Source organism: Manihot esculenta, chromosome 6, assembly GCF_001659605.2.
Source record: "Manihot esculenta cultivar AM560-2 chromosome 6, M.esculenta_v8, whole genome shotgun sequence".
Classification (NCBI taxonomy): domain Eukaryota; kingdom Viridiplantae; phylum Streptophyta; class Magnoliopsida; order Malpighiales; family Euphorbiaceae; genus Manihot; species Manihot esculenta.
This window is the reverse complement of record NC_035166.2, coordinates 23,347,250-23,372,880: the sequence shown is the minus strand read 5'-3', so window position 1 is coordinate 23,372,880 and position 25,631 is coordinate 23,347,250. Positions and strand designations below refer to the sequence as shown.

Genomic DNA, 25,631 nt, shown 5'->3' with positions numbered 1-25,631 from the left:
TACGAAGTCCATAGCTATATTCTCCCATTTTCACTCTGGAATAGGTAGCGGGTTAAGCATTCCAGCCGGCTTCTGATGTTCCAGCTTCACCCTCTGACATACATCGCAGGCTGACACAAACTGTGCCACTTCTTTCTTCATAGCTGGCCACCAGTAAACTTTCTTCATATCTTGATACATCTTGGTGGCTCCGGGGTGAATGTTGTATCTTGCATTATGAGCCTCTCTCATAATGTCTCCTTTTAGCCCAATGTCATCTGGTACACACAATCGACTCCCATAGCGGAGGATCCCCCTATTGTCAAATCTGAACTCACTGTCCTTGCCTGACTGAACAGTCCTGGCAATCTTCACTAACTCTGGGTCCTCATGCTGTTTCTGAGCCACCTGCTCCAGAAACACGGGTGTCACTTTCATCTGAGCGACCAAGGCACCTGTACCAGACAACTCCAACTGTAGACCTTCCTCAATGAGCTTGTAAAACTCCTTCACCACTGGTCTCCTCTCTGCCGTGATGTGGGATAGACTGCCTAGTGACTTCCGGCTTAGAGCGTCTGCCACGACATTCGCCTTACCCGGATGATACTGAATCTTGCAATCATAGTCACTCAGCAGCTCTACCCACCTCCTCTGTCTCAAATTCAAATCTCTTTGACTCAAGATGTATTGCAGGCTCTTATGATCCGTAAAGATCTCACATTTAACCCCATAGAGGTAGTGCCTCCACATCTTGAGTGCAAAGATTACTGCTGCCATCTCAAGGTCATGTGTGGGATAATTCAACTCATGCTTCTTCAGCTGCCTAGAAGCATAAGCAATCACCCTCTCATTCTGCATAAGCACACAACTCAGTCCCACACGGGACGCATCACAAAAGACTGTAAAGTCCTCATCACTAGAGGGCAGAGCTAAAACTGGTGCTGAAGTCAACCTCTTCTTGAGCTCTTCCAAACTCTCCTCGCACTGGTCGGTCCACAGAAACTTCTGATTCTTCCTGGTTAGTCTGGTCAGAGGAGCTGCAATTTTTGAGAAGTCCTGAACGAACCTCCTGTAGTAACCTGCCAAACCCAAGAAACTCCTGATCTCTGTTACTGAAGTGGGTCTAGGCCAGTTAGCCACAGTTTCTGTCTTCTTGGGGTCCACCTCAATCCCATTCTCTGACACTACATGCCCCAAGAACGAAATGCTCCTTAGCCAGAACTCACACTTGGAGAACTTGGCATACAAGCCATGTTCCCTCAAGGTCTGTAGAACCAACCTCAGATGATGGGCATGCTCCTCTGCATTCCTGGAATACACCAAGATATCGTCTATGAAGACAATAACGAAGTGATCCAGGTACTGGCTAAACACTCTGTTCATGAGGTCCATGAATGCTGCAGGGGCGTTAGTTAACCCGAACGGCATCACAAGGAACTCAAAATGCCCATATCTGGTCCTGAAAGCTGTCTTCGGTACATCCTCTTCCCTGATCCTCAACTGATGATACCCGGACCTCAGATCTATTTTGGAGAAACAACCCGCTCCTGCTAGCTGGTCGAATAGATCGTCGATCCTTGGCAATGGGTACTTGTTCTTGGTAGTGACTTTGTTCAACTGCCTATAGTCGATACAAAGTCTAAGGGATCCATCCTTCTTTCTCACGAACAAAACTGGGGCACCCCAGGGTGAGGTACTCAGTCGGATGAAGCCCTTGTCTACCAGCTCCTGCAACTGCTCCTTCAACTCTTTCAATTCTGCTGGCGCCATCCTGTAGGGAGGGATAGAGATCGGTCGGGTTCCAGGCATCAGTTCTATCTCGAACTCTATTTCCCTAGCAGGTGGTAAACCTGGCAGTTCGTCTGGGAACACATCTAAGAACTCTCTCACCACTGGCACCGAGGCGGGCTCTCTAACCTGACTGCTAAGCTCTCTCACATGAGCCAAATACCCCTGACATCCCCTACTGAGCAACCTACGAGCCTGAAGGGCTGATATCAGACCTCTAGGTGTACCCCTCCTATCTCCTCTAAAGACAACCTCAGACCCATCCTGACCTCTGAACCTGACTACCTTGTCTCTGCAGTCCAAGGTAGCGCCATGGGTAGATAGCCAGTCCATCCCTAGAATGACGTCAAAATCTGTCAAATCTAGAACCACTAGGTCGGCGGACAAGCATCTTCCCTCAACAAATACAGGACTACACTGGCAGACTGACTCTGCCACAGATGGATCACACTTGGGTCCACTGACCCAGAGAGGACACTCTAACCCAGAAGTCATCAGACCCAACCTCCCCACGGCTCTCGGAGCGATAAAAGAATGAGATGCACCAGGGTCCATCAAGGCATACACATCTGAACAACCAATGATTAAGTTACCTGCCACCACGGTGTTAGATGCATCTGCCTCCTGCTGAGTCATTGTGAAGATCCGTGCTGGAGCTGATGGACCTTCACCTCTGAAACCCGTTGAAGAAGAGGCTGCCCCTCTCCCTCTGCCTCTGCCACTGGCCTGAGTCATGGCTGGAGCTGCTGGCTGCACTACACTGCCTGAAGCTGTCTGCTGGGACGGAGCCATCGGGACTGCTCTTGGACAATCTCGAGCCATATGCCCCTCCTGACCACATCTGAAACAGGCGTTCGTCCCAAACCGACATACTCCCCTGTGTGGCTTACCACACCTCGCACAAACTGCATTATCCGCACCAGAGCTTGAGCCACTCCCAAATCCCAGACTGGACTTGACTTTATTCCAGAACTTATTCTTCTTACCCTTGGGCTTACCCCATCTCTTACTGCCTGAAGCTGCTGCACTCAGGGTAGAGGGATCTAATCTTCCCCCACCCGGAGTTTTAGAACCGGAAGACTGTGCCACTAACTGCTTGACTGTCCCCTGAACGATGGCACTGGCCTCCATTTTCCTGGCCATATCTACTATGGCATGGAAGCTCTCCCTGTCCACTGACTGGATCAAGGAGGAATACCTGGAATGGAGTTTCATAACATACCTCCTTGACCTCTTCGAATCTGTGTCCAGACTCTGCCCAGAAAAAGGCAACAGCTCCAAAAATCGGTCGGTGAACTCCTCCACACCCATTTCATCCGTCTGCCTCAACTGTTCAAACTCTATCATCTTCAGCTCCCTTGAACTATCGGGAAAAGCCCATCCTGCAAACTCGTTTGCAAACTCTTCCCAAGTCATGCTGTCCACTCTCGGTTTCACATAATTCTTGAACCACTCCCGTGCCTTCTTGCACTTAAGCGTGAACCCGGCCATCTGAATGGCTCTACTGTCATCAGCCCCAATCTCATTAGTAATTACTTTAACCCTTTCAAGGTACACAAATGGGTCATCCCCTGTTTCATACTGAGGAGCACCCAATTTCATGTAGTCGGTCATCTTAACCTTGCTCCCACTGGCTGAGCTAGGTCTAGGTGGCTGAACAACTGGGGCTGCTGGTTCTGCAGGTGGTGGAGGTGGTGCAACATTTTCTGAGGTAGGGTTTGCTGGACTTGGATAGTAGGGTGGAGGTGGATACATTGGGTACTGAGAGTATGGTGGGTAGTATGGTGGGTATGGCATCTGTGTGGGATAAGGGGTGAAACTAGGGTAATCCGATGTACCTCCCATCGAATACCCGGGATGTTGTGAGAAATGTGGGTAGTGAGGTGGCTGAACAAATCCCGAGGCCTGAGTGCCTCCTTGGGACTCTCCCATACCTTCCTCTGACATGCCAACTCCCAGACTGCCATCCCTCCTCTGCTCTACATCCATCTCATCCCCCATGCTCTCAGACATTCCTCCCTGAACTGTTCCTCTGACTGATCTGCTTCTACCTAGATCCAAAGACCTTCTAGGGTCTCTTGCTGCTCTTTCTCGGTTAGACCTACTAGACATTGCCCTAGGCAATGCTGGAGGACGGGCGCTCATGCCCTCATCCTCAGGTGGTACTCCAGTCAATCTTGTTGATCGACGAGTTCCTCTCATCCTGTTTTCTGAAAAACAGTGCACAGCACATAAACATTAGCATCATATGGTTCATGTGGGCACACATGAACCCGCATCACATACATCACATATCAGCATATCATAGATGCACATGCATATTATCATGGCATTTCACATCATCATGCAAGACAGGACTCCACATCCTATCCTAGTGGACATGATCTTTTCCTATTGTGCTTGACCTTCTATAACATCTATGAGCCCGACACTCTAGGTCCGACCATATGAACCTAGGGCTCTGATACCATTCTGTAACGACCCGAAAATCGGACCGCTACCGGCGCTAGGATCCAGATCGGCTTAAGGCCGCCGGGACCCGTAGCAAGCCTGACATATAACCTGTAAACCTGTATAATCCCATACATGATCAACAACATGCATAAAAATTAAAACTTTTCTTTACATGAACATCAATCAAACTCAACCTGTGCATAAACATTAACATAACATTGATCCCTCTGTGGGATCTCATCTGTACCCTCAATGGGTGACATACATCTGTTGAGTTGGTTTACATACACATCATCAAAATCTCTAAGATCATGTATTAAAAGGGATACAACATTCTATGGTCAAGCACACACTAGTCATCCATGAACCTCATTACATAACTATATTGTACTTTTACATTACAATTTGATCATGTCCATTGCTAGCTATTACATAAGCATGACTTCTTTACTCTATCCAGACTCCCGCACTATATTGTACCTGCAAGCCTGGGGGTAAAGGGAGAGGGGTGAGCTAAAAGCCCAGTGAGCTGAACTATAAAACATATTAACACTATGCTTTAATGAAATGCATCATAACACAGACAATTCACATAAGGGTTGGGTGAACTTGTCACCAATTAGTCCAAGCTAACATCGTGTCAGGCCGTAGCATGGGGTCCTGGTCTTCCTGTCATACATACATTACTTACCATTATCCTAGGGCCTCCTCTGGGCTCCTGGTCTTCGAGTCCCACATTCGTGCCAGGCCGTAGAATGGGGTCCTGGTCTTTCATTTCCGTGCCAGGCCGTAGAATGGGGTCCTGGTCTTCCTGTCATGGACTAATTGGGTCATCCAACATTCACCCACATCAACAACAATCGATGCAATGCGGCATATTCGTGAATACTAATGCAATCATCCTATTGCATATTCACGATGCATGAAACATGATAAAACATTTAAATTAAAAGATTAAGTTTAGTTCCACTCACCTCTGGCTGACTCTGACGACACCGAAGCAGCTGAACTCACTGCTGGGGTCCTCGGTTCCTCGGGTCCGAACCTACACAGGTGGACTCAAATGAGGGACCAAACATACATGAACATAACTATAAAATACTCCCCAAAAACCCCCTAAAACATCCTGAAAACATCACATAAAAACATGCAAGAAATGGCTGAACAGGGCACTTTCGGCGGCAGGTTCGGCGGCCGAAAGTCCCTCCAGAGCCGAAAGTCAGGCAGGTTCGGCGGCACCTTCGGCGGCCGAACCTCCCAGACAGATCCGAAAGTCTTCTTTCGGGGGCAAGCTTCGGCAGCCGAATGCTGCCTCCACAAGGGGGTTCGGCGGCCGAAACTCCCTTCAGCGGCCGAACCTGGTTTCTGCCAGAAGGGCAGAAACTTGGTTCACATGAACCCCTTGCCTCCCAAAACCTCAAATCATGCATAAATCTCAACTAAAACATGCATACAAGTTCCTAGGGGTCTCAAGCAGTCATATACCCCAACTACAACACTTCAAACACACACAATCAACACACATTGTTCAAAACATCAATATTAACCCATAACTCAACATATAACCTAACATGCATTTCTACCCATAGATCTTGCATAAAACTTACTTAAAACACATAAGGAGCTTAAGATCGGCCCTTACCTCTTGAAGATCGAGAGGGAGACGACCTAAACTTGGAGATCCACGAAAATGAGCTCCTGAGTTCCCAAAGCTCCAAAACTTGGTTTAAATGCTCAAAACTTGCAAATGTGAGTTTAAAACTCAAGAAAAATGGAAGAGATTTGGAGGAAGAACACGAGAGTTGCAAAGGGAAGGTCGGAAGCTTGCTGTGGCCGAAAATGGGAGAAAACTCGCCCTTTTCGGCTAAGTGCCCCTTTTATAGGTGGCTGGCCAGGCCACGTTCGGGGGCCGAATGCGCTTCCGCATCCATGCAATGTTCGGCGGCCGAACTTGACTTTCGGCGGCCGAACCTGGACTTCCCTAACTCATGCTTTCGGGGGCCTAACGTGCCTCCAAAACGCATGCATGTTCGGCGGCCGAACTTGATTTTCGGCGGCCGAACCTGGGTTTTCCTCCTAAGACTTCTCATGCAAAAACTCATTTAATTTCATACTTAAAACCATTAAAAACATGAAAACATTTTACAAAAACATGATTTTACCCTTCTAGAGGTCTCCGGCATCCGAGATCCCACCGGACGGTAGGAATTCCGATACCGGAGTCTAGCCGGGTATTACATGGATACATTGGGTATTGCGAATATGGTGGGTAGTATGGTGGGTATGGCATCTGTGTGGGATAAGGGGTGAAACTAGGGTAATCCGATGTACCTCCCATCGAATACCCGAGATTTTGCGAGAAGTGTGGGTAGTGGGGTGGCTGAACAAATCCCGAGGCCTGAGTGCCTCCTTGGGACTCTCCCATTCCCTCTTCTGACATGCTAATTCCCAGACTGCCATCCCTCCTCTGCTTTACATCCATATCATCCCCCATGTCCTCTGACGCTCCTCCCTGAACTGTTCCTCTGACTGATCTGCTCCTACCCAGATCCAGAGACCTTCTAGGCTCTCTTGCTGCTCTATTGCGGTTAGACCTACTAGACATTGCCCTAGGCAATGCTGGAGGACGGGCGCTCATGCCCTCATCCTCAGGTGGTACTCCAGTCAATCTTGCTGATCGACGAGTTTCCCTCATCCTGTTTTCTGAAAAACAGTACACTTCACAAGCAAACATTAATATCATATGGTTCATGTGGGTACACATGAACCCGCATCACATACATCACATATCCTAGCATATCATTAATGCACATGCATATTATCATGGCATTTCACATTATCATACAAGACAGGACTCCACATCCTATCCTAGTGGACATGATCTTCCTATTGTGCTTGACCTTCTATAACACCTATGAGCCCGACACTCTAGGTCCGACCATATAAACCTAGGGCTCTGATACTATTCTGTAACGACCCGAAAATCGGACAGCTACCGGCGCTAGGATCCGGGTCGACTTAAGGCCGCCGGGACCCGTAGCAAGCCTAACATGCATCCTGCTTAATCCCATACATGATCAACAACATACATAAAAATTAAAACTTTTCTTTCCATGCACATCAACCATACTCAACCTGTGCATGCACTGAAAATAACATAAATCATAAACATTGATCCCTCTGTGGGATCTCATCAGTGCCCCCCCAAAGGGTGACATAACATATGTTGAGTTGATTGCATAAATGACATAAAAGATCCAAGATCATGAATTAGAAGGGATAACAACACTCTATGGTCAAGCACACCTCTAATATCCATAAACATCATTACATAACTATACTGTACTTTTACATTACATCGTTCTACGATTTGTCATGTCCACATTCTATCTATTACATACACAAGCTTTACTCTAACCGACCTCCTCTTCTATCCTGTACCTGCAAGCCTGGGGGTAAAAGGGAGAGGGGTGAGCTAAAAGCCCAGTGAGTAGAACTATAAAACATATTAACACTATGCTCCAATGAAATGCATCATAACACAGACAATTCACATAAGGGTTGGGTGAACTTGTCACCAATTAGTCCAAGCTAACTCTGTGCCAGGCCGTAGCATGGGGTCCTGGTCTTCCTGTCATACATACATTACTTACCATTGTTCCAGAGCCTCCTCTGGGCTCCTGGTCTTCGAGTCCCATAACCGTGCCAGGCCGTAGAATGGGGTCCTGGTCTTTCCTTACTCTGTGCCAGGCCGTAGAATGGGGTCCTGGTCTTCCTGTCATGGACTAATTGGGTCATCCAACATTCACCCACATCAACAACAATCGATGCAATGCGGCATATTCGTGAAAACTAATGCAATCATCCTATTGCGTAATCATGATGCATGAAACATGATAAAACATTAAATTTCTCAATTTAAAAGATTAAGTTTTGTTCCACTCACCTCTGGCAGACTCTGACAACACCGAAGCAGCTGAACTCACTGCTGGGGTCCTCGGTTCCTCGGGTCCGAACCTACACAGGTGGACTCAAATGAGGGACCAAACATAGCTGAACATAACTATAAACTACTCCCCAAAAACCCCCTAAAACATCATGAAACAACCATAGAAAAACATGCAAAGGAGGCCTGGACAGGGCACTTTCAGCGGCAGGTTCGGCGGCTGAAAGTCCCTCCAGAGCCGAAAGTCAGGCAGGTTCGGCGGCACCTTCGGCGGCCGAAACTCCCAGACAGAGACGAAACTCATGCATGTTCGGCGGCACCTTCGGCGGTCGAAACTGCCAGACAGAGACGAAAGTCTCCTTTCGGGGGCAAGCTTCGGCAGCCGAAAGGCTGCCTCCCCAGCCATGTTCGGCGGCCGAAAGTCCTTCGGCTGCCGAACCTGGTTTCTGCCAAAGGGCAGAAACTTGGCTCCCTTTGCACATTTCGCCTCCAAACCTTTCCAACATGCATCAAACCTATTCTACAACACACAAACACAAGCATACATGTCCCTAGGGGCTTCAAACCATCATAAACCCCATCTACAACACATCAAGCATCCACATTGTTCATGAATATACATTTATACCCATAAACATAACCATAACCTAAACATGCATTCTACCCCATAGATCTACTTAAAACTTACTTTAAACATGCAATGAGCTTAAGATCAGCTCTTACCTCTTGAAGATCGAGAGAGAGACGACCTAAACTCGAAGTTGGGAGAGCTTGAGTTCTTGAACCTCCAAGCTCCAAAACTTTGCTCAAATGCTCAAATCTTCAAAATAAAGTTAAAACAAATGAAAATCTTGAAAGATCTAGAGGAAAGACGCCAAAGATGGGTGAGGGGCGACGGAGACTCACCTTGGCCGAAAATGGGGAAAAAGCTCGCCCGCTTTCGGCTAAGGGACCCTTTTATAGTGGCTGGCCAGACCACGTTCGGGGGCCGAATGTGCCTCCGCATGCATGCCATGTTCGGCGGCCGAACCTGGACTTCCCTCACTTATGCTTTCGGGGGCCTAAAGCACACCCGCAACGCATGCATGTTCGGCGGCCGAACTTGAGGTTCGGCGGCCGAACCTGAGTTTTCCTCCAATGCTATTTTCATGCAAAAACACATTTTCTTTCATGCTTAAAACATAAAACACATTAAAACATTTTATAAAAACATGGTTTTACCCTACTAGAGGCTTCCGACATCCGAGATTTCACCGGACGGTAGGAATTCCGATACCGGAGTCTAGCCGAGTATTACAGGAGGTCGGGTAACCGATCTGGAAGAAATAACCTCAGCCACCCTCTGAGTAGCCTCCCTTACAGATTGCCCAGCCATGAGGGCATCCAGAGCAATGTCCATGCTCTCCCGAGACATTATAAGATTCTTGGGAGGCTTAATCTGATCCATCTTCACCTCGGAGGCTACAAAATTAAAAATCAAAGCAAATCAGAATAGTTCTGAGCAAAGGTCGCGTAAGCAAAAACTAACACAGGCATATAGAATAAGATACCCGCGTCCTTAATATCCCTAAGGTTGGACGCGTACAAGCACTTTTCGACGTCATCAGGGGCGGAGGGACGGTACGGCAAGGGGGGGCATGTGTCGTACCGGCGACCGGAAAATGCTTTGAAGGAGGATGAAGGTGCTGCAGCGGCGCAGCCGGTGGTGCCGCAGCAGTGCAGTTGCAGCGTGCAAAATCAGGTAGAGCTTTTTCATCTGCCAGAACCTTCATGTACACAGTGCTTTAGTACTTTAACAATGGCATTCCTTCTTCTTTCTTTTTTTTTCAGACAATACGGGTTCTTCCTTCAAGAACTCATCCATGCATGTAGACGAGCTCACTTGAAGGCTACTCTCTTGCAAGGAATGTGTATTGTGTATAGTAAATAAATTTGATGATGGGTTGCTTGACAGGAGATCTTAGTTCTTGCTGAATTTTGAAATGGATGCTGACTCTTTTCTTTTTTTTTTTTCTTAAATAGGGATAGGAGATCGGGAGAGGAGAACCCGAGATTCTCTCTTCTAGCTTTTTATATGATAATATGTGGAATAAATTTATTTTTTTATATATAAATTAAGTTTATATTAGATGCTCATCTAATGTGGCAAGCATGAAAGGCTTAATATTTAAGCCCAAGCCCACCAGTTACACTACTTGTGAGTGAGAGCGGTCGAGGGAGAAGGGGAAAAGAAATATATATATATATATGAAAAAGAAAGGGATCGCAGCGAAGCAAAAGGCGGGCCGTGCTTATTTCGAAATCATAATACGAGAAGAAATCGGAACGAACAACTTACCATCAGGAGCATCTCCCTAATCCTAGCTCCGAGCTCTCCTCGAGGTAGAGACCGGAAGGCTGCCTGCTCTCGTGTGAAGCCAGCCAAATGGCCGGTCAAAGCAAGCAGACGAGAGTCCGAAGCCTCCGTCATTCCCCCGAACATCCGCTCCCTCAAGATCTCCGCTACAACGCTCGCCGAAGTTTGATGAGTGATGTCCTCAGCGTTCAAAATGTCGTTGTCAGGAGCAGACAACAGGGGTATCACAGGAACATCCTTCTTCTTTTCAAGAGGGGGGGAGAGCTGGAGCTAATCCCTTGGAAGCTTCCTTTTTCTTTCCAATAGGGGGGAGAGCTGGAGTTGATCCCTTGGAAGCCCTGGATTTCTTCCGAGCGGGAGCTGGGGCAGACATTTCGGGGGAGGCAGGGCGCTTGTCCCAAGCCTTCTCTGTGACTCCTCCTTCACTAGCAGGGTCGGATCCAACATCTCCGATAGGGGCCTCCTGGACATCTTCGTCTACAAGAATAACCTCCCTACTTTTTCCTGGAGCTTCCTCTTCAGTAATGGGAGCCTCAAACCCCACCTTGGGGACCTCCTCCTCAGCAATAGCGGGAACTTCAAGCCCCACATCAGAAGCGCCCACAGGAGGAAGGGCGGGATCCGTCCTCGCCAGCCCGGCGTCCTCAGCCACTTCCGAAATAATTCTTGGAGTCTCTTCCACCCCCTCAGTAGAAGAGCGTCGAGGCCGGGGGGCTTGAGAGGACTGGTGAGCCGAGCTCGATCTGCTGCGACTAGAGGGCCGAGACGACTTACTACGTCGAGAGCTTGGTCTAGGAGCTTGTGAGGAGACCGGAGGAGGAGGAGGTCGGGTAACCGATCTGGAAGAAATAAACTCGGCCACCCTCTGAGTAGCCTCCCTTACAGATTGCCCAGCCATGAGGGCATCCAGAGCAATGTCCATGCTCTCCCGAGACATTATAAGATTCTTGGGAGGCTTAATCTGATCCATCTTCACCTCGGAGGCTACAAAATTAAAAATCAAAGCAAATCAGAATAGTTTTGAGCAAAGGTCGCGTAAGCAAAAACTAACACAAGCATATAGAATAAGATACCCGCGTCCTTAATATCCCTAAGGTTGGACGCGTACAAGCACTTTTCGACGTCATCAGGGGCGGAGGGACGGTACGGCAAGGGGGGGCACGTGTCGTACCGGCGACCGAAAAATGCTTTGAAGGAGGATGAAGGTGCTGCAGCGGCGCAGCCGGTGGTGCCACAGCAGTGCAGTTGCAGCGTGCAAAATCAGGTAGAGCTTTTTCATCTGCCAGAACCTTCATGTACACAGTGCTTTAGTACTTTAACAATGGCGTTCCTTCTTCTTTCTTTTTTTTTTCAGACAATACGGGTTCTTCCTTCAAGAACTCATCCATGCATGTAGACGAGCTCACTTGAAGGCTACTCTCTTGCAAGGAATGTGTATTGTGTATAGTAAATAAATTTGATGATGGGTTGCTTGACAGGAGATCTTAGTTCTTGCTGAATTTTGAAATGGATGCTGACTCTTTTCTTTCTTTTTTTTTTCTTAAATAGGGATAGGAGATCGGGAGAGGAGAACCCGAGATTCTCTCTTCTAGCTTTTTATATGATAATATGTGGAATAAATTTATTTTTTTATATATAAATTAAGTTTATATTAGATGCTCATCTAACGTGGCAAGCATGAAAGGCTTAATATTTAAGCCCAAGCCCACCAGTTACACTACTTGTGAGTGAGAGCGGTCGAGGGAGAAGGGGAAAAGAAATATATATATATATGAAAAAGAAAGGGATAGCAGCGAAGCAAAAGGCGGGCCGTGCTTATTTCGAAATCATCCCGACCCACCTCTTTCACCATCTCCTTTTCTCTTCTCCACTCAACTCTCCTTCCTTCCTTCTCTCCCTATCGGTCAGTTTCACTGCCTGTTAGATAACTCACCTTTTCTTTCTTCCCCCCGCTCTTTCTCCCTTCTTCCCCGCAGCAGTGCAGTTGCAGCGTACAATATCAGGTAGAGCTTTATCTATAAAATTATATTGGATCTATTGTGTTGGATAAACATGTTAAATCATTTGGAAAATATCCATATTTTAGGGATGTTTTGCTAAAATTTCAGTAAATTATTAATGTCGCGCTAAGCCAGTGGTGCCCTACCAAAGGGAAGCTCCTGACTCCGCCACTGGACGTCATACTTCCTATCTACAGAAGTCAGTCGAAGGAATCCGACCTGCTCGGTGAGGCCCAACTGGGGCAGGTCATTGCAACTCAGAGAGACATCCTCCCAGTCAAGACCGAGCTCCCAAGCCAACCCCGTATTCTTCTTCAACTCCACCACCAGAAACCCCTCTACCCAGCCCTTGATGGAGTCTTTATAACCCGTGAAAATGGACAACCCTCCGCGAGGGGCAAAGTAATAAAATTTCTGGCTCACTTTGACTAGCCTGAAGAAGCTGACGAACAGGTGAACCGTGGGTGTAAACCCCCAGCTTAGACACACAGATTCAAAGCAAGACATGAAAAGAACGGAGTTAGGAGTTAGCATTCGAGGGGTAATCTCGAAATATTGGAAGACCTCTTTGAAGAAAGGAGAAAAGGGGAAGGACAGACCGTACTCCCTCTGTTTGATGAAGAAGACTAGACTAACGTCCCTTTGAGGGTCGATTAGGCCAGGGGGAGAAGGATCAGGAAGAACGATCCTCTCATTTCAGTAAGGAGCCCGGATGTGATAAAGAGGGGTATCCAGGTATTCCCTAGAAATGAAATTCCTAATGTTAGACGGGGTGATGCTAGACTCCTGGTTGACGACATCGGGGAGACTAGAACTATCCATGGTAAAAGAAGAGGCGTACCTGAAAAGTGATTAGGGCAAATGAGCAGAGGAAAGCAAAGAGAGCAGTAGAACAGAGAAGAGCCAATGTTCTGGGGAGACTGACGGGAAGTGAAATTTGAAACAATAAAGAGCCGAAAAGATGTTTTGAACAGTTTTGTCCTTGGGCGGCGCGGTCATGATGACTCTCGGTATTTACCCCCTCTTCAGTCGGGCAATAACTGACGAGGAGGTAAAGGGGCAATTGATGACCGTTGGATTTCTTCGCCCCGGTCTAAGGCCAGGCCCATTAGGACAGCCCATAATCTGAAGGCTTCTAAGTCTCCTCCAAGAGCCAGGTCCAGCCCGCTCCGCTCAAAGACTGGGCTCCAGTCAGATTCCTCAATCAGACCGGCCCAGCTCTTTCGGCCCAATGAACAGATCCCCTCTGGGCCTAGTCTTAACCTTATCTTCCGGCCCAGCTCGGAACCAGGAAGAAATTCAGCCCATTCGCCTTGTGGGACCATCCGCATGCGTGCCCGGGGAGAATTAGAGGCCGTTACGCATGGGGCAGCGATCTGATTTCCTCGTACGTCCATATCAACATGACAGGAACAGGTGGCCCAATGATGTACATTCTATTACACGTTACTAGCAGACAAAAGAAAACATATAAAATGAGAAATATTCTCCTCTAGATCTAAGTTTTTTTTCCAGTTTTACAGAATCCATTGTAAAACCCTATTTTTTGAATTTCAGATCATCAGAAATTGTGGTGATGTATACATAAGCCAAAAGCAACAATTTGGGATTGCTATATTTGATTGCACTGTTGTGTTCCAGCAGTGGGTTACTTTTTTAAAGCAATTAAAAATAACTGCTAAAAATTATAATTTAACTAAGTTATTTATTAAAACATATTATTATATATTCAGTAAAAATTTAAAAATTCATACTTGCAATTAAAATATTGCTACCAAAACAGTAATGTGGATGTGAGAAATAGCTAATGGTGTAAAATTCCATTGATTGGAACTACATTATTGCCTAACTGATAACCACTCCATTAAAGAAGTTGTGGTGGAAGAATTTGAATAGTTAGCAAAAAAGCTAGGAATTCCTGGGTTGTGATATGTAAATAATGAATGCTAGGAGTATAAGGGACCAAATAAGATATTGCATAGATTCTATACATGTTCAATGTCTATCTCTAGAATGATAAAACCAAAAGATCATGGGTCCCAATATCTTGAGCAATGAAGATGGTCCCCAAAATCCAAATGGAGTTTGTTTTCTACTGTTGTAATAGCATATTCTACAAAACAATGGGCTTGGCTTGGTAGTTAAATTTTCAATAGGTTGTCAAATTTTGATAGGTAGTGTGTTGGCATGCCAACATCAACTCCCACCACAAACATATTTGATTGTGATTTAAGAGGAATAGCAGGGTGGCCATGTTGGGTTTAGTTTAGCCAAGAGGACCACTTGTTGCAGCTTGTCTAGCTACAACCCTTCTACTCATTCCCCAATTACAAGTATAAGAACATTATAATCCTGTTACTAAAGCTTATCCTGAATTTGATTGATACTAAAACTGTATAAAAACCATTAGTTTGTATAAAAACTATTAGTTTATAATCTCCAAATAACAAGATTCTATAGTTTTCAGCTACCGATCAATGTCTAACAATTCTCTTTCCCATTACTCTCTTTCCCATTAGGTTTTGGATTTTCCTATTCACTATAAGAGAAAATTATAAATATTTTTATTCTTTCATTTATTTGTACCAATGGAGACTGATTTGATAGAATATTTTTTTAAAATTTCTATAGTTTTCAATTTCTAGTCAATTTGTATACTTTCTTCGTTGCTTTTTCTTTAGTTATTGGTTTGTTTTGTATTTTTTGTAGTTTTTCAAGTGTAACTCAATGTTAGATTACTTTTTGATTTGTTTAGACCATTTTCTTTCATTTTTATGCTTTTATTACGAAAACTCAAAATAGTTAGAATCTCATTCTGTTTTAAATTTAGTGAGTAAATTATTGTCATAACATATTAGATATAATTCTATTCGTTCGAGACGATGTGAATCGTACTACCCGCTATTTGTCTGGTCTCTAATTCTTTTTCATCTCTTGATATCTCCTAAAACCGCTAGAAACGAGAATAATGGTTTTTTTATGTCTATTTTTCTATTATGGGTTGCCTTCCGATTGTTGCCGATTTTGAGTTGTCTTTTTGGGTGAAATTGTGCTTCAGACGATGCCTAACGTTAGTAGCTGATTGATGGCAGTGGAACCTCCTTGCAGTGACCAGCTGCAGCTAGTGCTAAGGTTTCTCTTAGGTTTGTGTTTCATGGGCTCTTTGTGCCGCTAGTCTTTTTAAGCCTTGGGCTTAAGATTATAGGGATTTTTTATTTTTCTTTTTATCTTGTACTTATACACAAATTCATTTCTATCACTGCATTTTATCTTGAGAAGCTACTTTTGAAATTGGTAAAAAACAGTACCCCGTATGATATAATCGTTAATTATGCATTACTGCATTAACAATTTTCTTTGAATTTAAATTATACATAAAAAATTATTTGAAAATGTTCCTCTATAAATATTAAATTTTCATAAATTCTTTATTCCAAACAAAAGATTAGTACAGCTATAAATAAACTACTAAATAAAAACTTAATTTTGGCAGAAAAACTAAATAGGTTTTCAATTTTTGATTTGCAATTTCAGACATGTAATCAAACAAGATATTGGGTTTTTTTTTCTCTGAATTTTGACAATGACACTGAAAAAAAAATTATATATGTATAATGTTCTGCAAATAAAATGGTTTTAAATGAAAATTATAAAAAGAACTTAATTTTGCCAAAGAAGAGGTAATAAGCTTTAGATTAGCAACATTTCATTAAAAGAGAATCATGATCACGAGGTGAAGAAGTCAAGAATTTCATTACGCCTATAGATTTAATTGGAAAGTCGTCTTTTTATTGTTTTTATTTTAAAGATATAAAATATTTCTAAGTTTGGATAAAAGCTTTTAAAATACTTTTTAAATTTTGTTTTTTTAATTGATATAGACTCAAGTCAATTTAGTAAAATGAAAAAAATGACGTGTCGAAAATAGTCGGAATAGCTCAGTTGATAGAGTAGAGGACTACTGAAAATTCTCGTGTCTTTAGTTTAAATTTAATTACTGACATTATGTATAAATATGTATTCTATTGTGTATAAATATTTATTCTATAAATTAATTAAATTAATTGATATAGATCAACATATATATTAACAGATTATGGTATATACTTGATTTATCTATCTAGAAGTCCGTAAATACAATAAAATTTTTGTAGATGAGTAAAGAGTTTAGGATATAAATAATATATTTAATTGGATGGTAAATTTCTCTAATAATTTTAATTTTTATTTTAAAAGTAAAAGAAAATTAAGTATGTCATTGTTTATTATGTGTGGGACACGAAATTGACCCTTTTTTAAAAGCTTGAAAGCTTCCAACTTCTTAATTTGACTTGGTCGAAGTCGGTCAATGGCAGAGATGATCATCATATCTCGAAGGAGGAAGCCAAACTTTGCATCAACAGATGGCTAGTGTTAGTCTTCGAGAGAGCATAGGGATCAGAGAAGAGATAATAAAAAAAGCATGCTCCATGTACATGAAGGCTCACAATTTTGCAGAGAAGCAGTTATATGTTTGTGAAAAGATTCGCAACTCATCTGAACTTGTTTTTAGCTTCCCTGGATCTTGGTCTGTAAGTGATCTGTTCGTCGGAAGTCCTTTTGGAGAGGTGACGGTGGATCTTGAGCTGTTCCCTTCTCTCAGATGTATAGGTCTCAACGAAATTGCTACCGTCAATGGAGCCTTTTTTAATAGATTCAAGGCAATTTTGGGTACTACTCAGTTCAAGAAGGAGGTACGCTTAGCAATTAGAGTATTGAGCCTACATTTATGTTCAGTTTGTTCTTTTCAACCAATATCATTCTGTTTGAATATATAATTATGGACTGATCGGAGAGTGTGTATGAACCCTTTTGAGTTCTGGAAATGGAAGTTAGGGCATAAAACAAGGTTGAAAAGGGTAATATCGTAATCAAGTTGATTGTGGTCTGCTTTGCTTTCTAATTTTCTCAGGTGCGAACAGCTGTGACAGAAAGGAAACAAGTTGTGTTTACAGGGCATTCTCTTGGTGGACCTATAGCTATACTTGCAACTATCTGGTTCTTGGAAGAGTACATAAGACAAGACCCTAAGACATTAGCACCTCTTTGTTTGACATTTGGATCTCCTCTTGTTGGAGATCGCATTGTGAGCCATGCGCTTAGGCGTGAAAACTGGTCTCGCTACTTCGTGAATTTTGTCATGAGATACGACATTGTCCCAAGGGTCTCACTTGCCCCTCTCTCATCTGTTGAGCACCAATTGCAGCAAGTTCTCAATTGCTTCAATCCAAAATCCCCACTTTACATGCAAGGAAATGTGGGTGAAGCCTCAGGTTTCTATGTAAATGTGATGAGGAATGCATTCTCTGTTGTGAGCCATGCTGCCTGTAAGATGATGGGAAGTACAAATCTGTTGTTGGAGACAGTATCCAACTTTGTTGAGCTAAGTCCTTATAGACCCTTGGGTACCTTTGTCTTCTGCGCGGGAAATGGGAAACTTGTAGTCGTAAGGAACCCAGATGCCATTCTGCAGCTACTGTTCTATACGTTTCAGTTGAGCTCTGTAGCAGTTGCCGACAGTAGGCTAAAAGATCATTTGAGCTACAAAGATGAACTGCAAGAATGTTTACAAATGCAAAGTGTAACATTTTTAGATGATCATCATCTGGAAGCACTTCCATTGTCGGATAATGTAACAATGGAGATTAACATGGCCTTGAATGACCTAGGCCTGGTATGTTTACCTTCTTTCACTTGCTGCTGATTTCACCAATCATTTAGAATAACTTTCATTTAAGGAAATTATATAATGTGGGAATACTAAAAATTGTATGAAAATTCTCGGTTATACTGATTCATTGTGTTGGTATTACAGAGCGCTAAAGCTAGATTGTGTCTCCGTGCTGCTGGAGAGTTGGAGAAGCAGAAAAAAAATAACCAGAAAGCAATTGACAAGAAGTTGGAAGATATTGAGAGTGGACTAGGAAAACTACAAGGATACAAGAAGAGATGTCAACATAAAATGGGTTACTATGATGCATTCAAGCTTCCAAAAGACAAGGAAGACTTTGATGCTAATGTGAAGAGGCTGGAGTTGGCAGGTATATGGGATGAGATAATCGAAATGCTGAAAAGAAATGAACTCCCTGACGAATTTGAGAGTCGAAAGGCTTGGATAGAGATAGGAACCAGGTACAGGCGCATTGTTGAGCCCCTGGATATTGCTAATTACTATGGACACCTGAAGAATGAAGACACAGGACCTTATATTGAAACGGGCAGACCTAAGAGGTATAAATGCACCCAAAGATGGCGAGAGCATGTCGAGAGGATGTCAAAAGAATCCTCGGAATCATGTTTTTGGGCTGAGGTAGAGGAACTCTGCATTAAATCTGGAAACCCAAGCATCAGAGAAGCAATTTTGCAGCTTAAGAGAAGAGTTGAAGAGTGGATTCGAAACGGGTATCTAGATGATGATGTGTTCTTAAAGGGTTCCACCTTTGACAAATTGTTGAAAGAGTACTCTTTAACGAACTCGGATCAAAATGTTATATTTCAGGGATCATGGAGTTGATCACAAAGGGAGACTTTGCATGTGCAATAAGAGATACAATCACGTGCGAGCCTTTTGTTACTGTAGCATGAGAGTTTGGCGTGTTGTACTTGGTTCCACTAACGTTATCCAATGAATCGTAACATCGTTTTAGTTAAAAGAAATTTTAGCCATAGCCACATGCTTCTGCCTGAACGTGTTCACCATGTGCTTACCCATTGCTTTCTTTCTTGCTGCTACAAGTATTCTACGCCCGCAACCGAAAAAATCATAGCCTGTAACACTTTTTAGCTTACTATTTTGCTCAAATCTGCTATCAGTGTAATGCAGTTTTACTATTTCATTTCCGAAAGGCACAAGTCCTTGTTCTGGTAGCATTAAGCATTTATTTGTTCTCAGAACCGTCATCATTGTTTATATGCAGATGACACCAATGAGCTATTAGGTCACCATAAGGGTTGCTGATCTCCCTTTTAACCTATATATTAAAAGCTATAATATGAACCCCATCACATGACTCGGAAACTTCTAACTGATTCAACAATGTCCCGAACATCACTCGAAGGAACAGATGCACAATTATTTTCTGATCCTCAAACTTCGGTATGCATGGAAGGGAACCAAGCCAGCAATGACCCCTTAACCACTGCCAGAATGACGGAGTCTACCAGATTTGCGCTTGCTGTTAAACCAAACTCCCATCAAACTCGAACAGGCCAACACGTTTCAGTTCCGTGCACGTTGACAGACTCCAAAAAATACCAAAGAAAATAAAAACATTTCGTTTTTCATGGTGTTGTATTTGTTTTATATGCAATATGCATCATCCAAGCTGTCATCAATCACATAATCATCATGAACGCAGCACAGGAATGGGAAAAACAGAATAATTACCTAATGGTAAACATCCCTTACAGTTACAGGGAGCCATTAATTTAGACGAGGTGGGCTTACTTCATCTGAATGTTCCTTTTCATCGGTATAAAGTTGAAGCATCTAAAATATTTATGATGATGAAAAATACACAAAGAAAACTGCCTGAATGCGTATGATCTTTTCTCTCCTTCATGCACAGTGGGCCAACAAATGTCTAGTTACAAGAAATTGTCAGTGAGAACACTAAGCATAAACATAAAATGTAATGCAGTATCAAGAAATGAGGCTCCAAGTTATCAAATCAACGCCTACCACACAAACATCAATACTACCCTTTTGGCCTAACAGGTTCCCTTGATGAAAATTTCCCTATTGAAACCCAAATTTTTTTTCAGGAAAAAAAAAAAGAGAAAGTGCAGTAAAACCACCTACAAGAAGGCATCATAAACCATAGCAGAGTTGCAGCATCCAACATCATAATTGGGGAGGATCAAAAGACCTCTAAGACATGCATTGTTATACAAGCAAATAACTAGAAATCAACCATAAAAATCATATCCCCTGCAAAATCAATTATCAACAAGGTCAAATTTATTGGAAGGTATTAAAGATAAGTAACTTCATAAAGCATTAAAATGAAAGAGAATAACATATTGTAATAATTTTTTTTATGTATTTCTATACCGCCTTTATCTATTCACAGATCAAAACACTGAGTTTCCTACATCAACATATGCACCATAAAGATAAAAACAGAGCTCATAAGAGAAGCAGTTCAACACCAGGTGGCAAAAGGCATTACCGGCTATTACCCACAACTAGAAAATCTACGAGAATGTCTAAGACTAAAACAGAACAAGCAAGACATGCTGAAGGACAGATAGAACCCACATATGTAATGCACCAAAACAGAGATTCACCCTCCTACCTAGCAATCATGCTATAAGAACGAGACAGCCTGAAAGTCAGGCTACCTCCACTCACACTCAACTCGGCCTCCTCAGCGTTGCCCTCATAGTTCTTCCTACAACCTGGACAGCGCCCATCCTCAACGTGTAAGATTCTATTGTAGCAGAAGAGGCAAAGCCGAAATCCACATGTACAGGGCAAGAAACTCGAATCAGTGACATCCAATTCCTCGCAACATATAGGACAGCAAGAAGGCACGTTAACCGGATTTGAACAATGCCACGGGAGTCCACCTTGTCCATAATGCCTCTGTGTATTTGGAAAGCTCCGCTGCTTTGACAAGTTAGGCAGACTCTGTGGGCGAAATGCATCATCGGGCCTCCATGCCCGGCTATTCCCATGAGCCACTCTAGGTGGTGCCGTTTTGGGGCACTCTTGCTTCAAATCCTCGAGACTAGAATCCAAATTATTCGAAATAGAATCTGATCGAACACTAGGTTCAAGTTCAGGCGAAATAGAATCTGATCGAACACTAGGTTCAAATTTGGGGGAGGACTCTGACACCGGACACGAATTATTGTTTTGACTTCCTTCCTTGCTATCATCATTAGCAGCTAAAGCATCAGCAATAGCCTCCCAATCGTCCAAGCAATCATCGTCTGCTTCTTCTTCCTCCTCTGTAATGCTGCCAGAGCAACAGCCACCACTGCTACTGCTGCTGCTGCTGGAGGAGCCCGTGAAATTGGTACCAACATCGGTGCAGCTAAGAACGCTACTTCCGGTGGGACTGTGGGAAGGGGAATCAGAATCGAATTCGTGGTAGATCGACCCGTTTTCCTTCTCTTCTTCATTTCCTCTCCCTATTCTCCTAGTCTCCAGATTTTCCATGTCATTCTTCCTCTCGTTTTCGCATGGGGACACTCCTAGGCCATTCGGCTTCTCCTTGCTTCCCTTGTTCTTCACTGCAAATAATATAATCGCGCCACCATCTATCATGTTAATATCAAAATCCCAATAATAATAACAAATACGGGAGAAAAAATCATCAAAGATAATGAGATCAAACCTTGGGAAAGCCATTGCTCTCTACGAACATCAAGTTTGCACTGCTTCAGTTTGGCAGAACGGTTCGCCTAAAATTCCCAAACACAAATAGGGAAAAAAAATCAAAAAATCAATAAGCAAAGGCCAAGAAAACAGTAATACATTTTTGCACAAAAATAACAATGAGAAATAAAATAAAGAGACAATTTAGTGAGAGAAGGAGAGAAATTAGATTGACGCACCCTCTTCTTCTTGCCAAAATCCTTAGGGGCAGATGGAATTGAAACTTTGATTGAATCGGATACCATCGCTGCAAAGTGATTGAAATTCAAACGAAGAGATCCAAAAACCCTAATTTAATTGATTTTGAAAGATACAAAATTATCTGAAAATTTCTAGATAGATGAGACAGAACTAATGGTAGAGAGAGAAAGATAATGGATAACGGAAACTCCTCTGCTCCGCTCGCCCTTGTTTTCACAGACTTCAAATTGAGGCCCCCAGTTTCATTTATATAGTGCATTTTGTACAAAAATGCCCCTTCTCTTTACTTAATTTGCAATGCCATACTCTAAGTGATGTGAAATTTTTATCAATGCAACGCGCCGTTTAAGGACTAATTTTCATATAGAAACAAAAATAATAATAAATAAATAATTCATTTTCTCTCTCGAAAAATGATTTTATCACCATTATAGAAAGTATCTTAAATATTAAACTAGGAAGATGTAATAATATTATGCTTTATTTATTTTCATTATTATATATTAATTTTACTTTATAATATTAAATTATTTTTAATATTTAAAGATAATTGTTGATAAAATAAAATGTATTTCAAAAATCAAAATAATAACAAAAGCTCATTTATATTTTAAATTAAGGTATTTTCTATTATTATTTTATTTTTTTATTTCCTTAATTTAATGCAAAAAAAAAATCTAATACCCATATGAAGGACAAGGAAATGTGACTATACTTTTTTTTTTTTTTTTGAGAAAGACTGTATTTTTGTAATCTTATAGAAAACAGTAATTTGGATTTCTAGATATAATTATGGATGAAAATGGTAGAATATTTGTGAAAATAATTTTATTTTAATTATTAATATTATTAATATCTCATCTATGTTAAATTCTATTAAAATTTATTTTAAATTACTTAAATGTTTATTATTATTCTTAAATTCATTTAATTTTATATTTCTAATTAATAATTTATATATATTAATAATTTTTATTTTACAATAAATATTTAAATTCTATTTTTAAATCACATCATATAGCAAATTTTCCTCTATAGTACTTTGTAACTTGATACTCTCGTATTTTTTTATTTTTTAAATTTAATTTTTTTTTATTCTCCATAAAAAACGATATGTGTCAATTGACTATTTATAAAAAAGACGATATTATTGTCTCTATTAAAAATTGTAGAGATATTTCGATCATCACTTATAATTTCTGTATAGTGGAGATATTTCTCACATATAATCTAATCGATTTTCAAAATATGTAAACTTTTTTGACAAATTTATGACGGCAATCATCGGACAGTTATTGTGTTAAAGGATTTAGTTTCTAATTACAAGCAAGACATTTTATTTTTCATGAAAACAAAAATTTTTAGTTTTCATATGGAATTTTTTAGTAGTTTTTTATATTTTGATGGTTGTTTCTCAGTCAATAGACAATGATTGAGATGAGACATTTTGTTAATGTGGAAGAGTCATGAGTCTGTTTCTGTGATTGACTTTTTTTCAAATTTTATTAATTCGGTTGTTTCGGAAGATAATGTTTAATGGAAATTTACTAGTTATTATTGGTTTCCGGAATCGCAACGACGACGTCAGTTTTGAAACATTATTCGAGATTTATTTCGTACAAACTCTATTTTATAGTTTTATTCAGGAGATTTTAATGATTTATACTAGAGAGATGAAAAAAAATGAGAAATATTTTTGCTAAATTATCTTATATATGAGTTTAGACAGACACTTGAATAACAATTTTTGCTAAATTATCTTACGTAGAAATTTGATTTTGAATAATTGTAAATTTTTGTTAGATTCTGTAACTGATATTTCTGTTAGATAATTCGTCGTAATGCTATTCTAACTGCTTATACTTTGGCTAGATAATTTATCAGCATAATTGTCTTTTTGTTTGAGATGATATCAATTTTTATTTGATGAAATTTTATTAATATAATCAATAGTTTTATTTTAAAAAATAAATAACGCGATATAAAAAGTTTATGAATATTGTTATAAATTATAAATTATATATTAAATTAATTATTTATATAAATAAAATTTAAATAATTATATTTTATATATAAAATATAAATTCCAACTCAACCATTATAATATTAATCGTTAAATTTAAATTTTTGTCAAATCTAATTATATATTCAATTTATATTAATTATATTTTTATTACATCATATTCAATTAAAATTAAGTCTATTTTTGTAAAAAAAATATATAAATTTATTAATAATATAAAAATATTGAGAATTACAAATAATTACAAAAGGACATAAATCAGTATTAACATGCCAAAAATGCAATAAAACTTCCTTTTATTTAAGCAAAAAAAAAAACAAAAATTTCCTAAATTATTTTTATTAATGATACAAATATAGATAACGTCTTCCTACATTAAAATGATACTGCCAAAAAATGATATTATCAAAAGATTAATTTATTTAAATGATAAAATAATACCTATAGATTATATTTAACAGTTAATAATTATTTTAGTAGTGGTTAATTAAAAATTAAAATAAATATTTTTGTATAATCTATTTTTTAATATTTAAATAAAAATTTAATTATTTAGAAAATATAAAATTATTATAAGTTATACTTATAAATTTATTAATATAAATTTTTATTTTATTTTTCACCTAATACAATTCATTGTTATGTTCAAACTTATTTTGGAAAATTTTTTAAATAAGTTACTTCATTTTTTATGTGTTTAAATGAACTCAGTTTATACTTTTCATCAAATAATTTCACAAAATTTATATTTAAATTTGGATAAATCCTGATTAAATAAAACATTATTTTAATAAAGTTTATTATAATTTTAAATATTAAAATTATTTTTTATTCCTTAAGTTTTATTTTTCGTTTTAATATTGTTTCAATTAAAAAAATATATTTAATATTTAAAATAATAAAAATAATATTTGATTATTAAAAAATGTTTGATACAGTAATGATTTACTATATTACCATATTAAACTTAAAATTTAATACAAAATTTGTAATCTGCAATTAATATTAATCCTACTTAGTTTAACTATTGTTTATTTACAAAAAATTATATTTAAAAAAATAATTTATATGAAAGATGTTTCTGTAAAAAATAGTTTTAATAATTTTTTTTACTATATCTACAACATTGTGAAAGTATTTATAAAAATAATCATTTAAAAAAAGAATTTTAAAAAACTCAATTTCTATCCTGACCAAGATTTAGAAAATTTCCATCAAATAAATATAATTTTTACATGAACTTAAAATTTTTGAATTGAAATACTTAATTTATTGTTAAATCGTATAATAGTTACACTTACAAATTTAGTCTGATAATAAATATATCTGAATAAATTTGAGATATCTCATATTATACTTTTTTAATTTTTAATTTTTATTTTAAAAAATTTTTTGATTTTCATTTCAGAAAATAAAAAAAAGTCATATAATGGTTATGGAACATTTTTACTCGAAGGTCC

The 25,631-nt window shown here is 40.2% G+C and overlaps 2 protein-coding genes across 2 annotated transcripts; one reads left to right on the top strand and one right to left on the bottom strand.

Moving 5' to 3' along the window:
• Nucleotides 1-16,834: 16,834 nt before the first annotated feature.
• On the top strand, nt 16,835-19,215 carry LOC110617213 (protein EDS1B). The gene is made up of 3 exons (XM_021759857.2): nt 16,835-17,256; nt 17,475-18,236; nt 18,378-19,215. Exons 1-3 carry the CDS (start codon nt 16,927-16,929, stop codon nt 19,074-19,076), a joined length of 1,791 nt encoding a protein of 596 aa, XP_021615549.1. The 5' UTR covers nt 16,835-16,926; the 3' UTR covers nt 19,077-19,215.
• A 1,367-nt stretch (nt 19,216-20,582) lies between these two features.
• LOC110617214 lies at nt 20,583-22,369 on the bottom strand. Its single transcript, XM_021759858.2, has 4 exons — nt 22,300-22,369; nt 22,127-22,194; nt 21,907-21,973; nt 20,583-21,802 (listed from the first exon to the last, which is right to left on the bottom strand). Exons 2-4 carry the CDS (start codon nt 22,190-22,192, stop codon nt 20,856-20,858), a joined length of 1,080 nt encoding a protein of 359 aa, XP_021615550.1. The 5' UTR covers nt 22,193-22,194; nt 22,300-22,369; the 3' UTR covers nt 20,583-20,855.
• Nucleotides 22,370-25,631: the final 3,262 nt, after the last annotated feature.

Excerpts from the sequence above, each read along its gene's own strand:
- LOC110617213 (XM_021759857.2), top strand. The coding sequence starts at position 16,927 with ATGGCTAGTGTTAGTCTTCGAGAGAGCATAGGGATCAGAGAAGAGATA. Across the intron at positions 17,257-17,474 it reads CTACTCAGTTCAAGAAGGAG|GTGCGAACAGCTGTGACAGA; the intron begins GTACGCTTAGCA and ends TAATTTTCTCAG. Across the intron at positions 18,237-18,377 it reads CCTTGAATGACCTAGGCCTG|AGCGCTAAAGCTAGATTGTG; the intron begins GTATGTTTACCT and ends TTGGTATTACAG.
- LOC110617214 (XM_021759858.2), bottom strand. The coding sequence starts at position 22,192 with ATGGTATCCGATTCAATCAAAGTTTCAATTCCATCTGCCCCTAAGGAT. Across the intron at positions 21,974-22,126 it reads ATTTTGGCAAGAAGAAGAGG|GCGAACCGTTCTGCCAAACT; the intron begins GTGCGTCAATCT and ends TGGGAATTTTAG. Across the intron at positions 21,803-21,906 it reads AGAGCAATGGCTTTCCCAAG|TGAAGAACAAGGGAAGCAAG; the intron begins GTTTGATCTCAT and ends TATTATTTGCAG.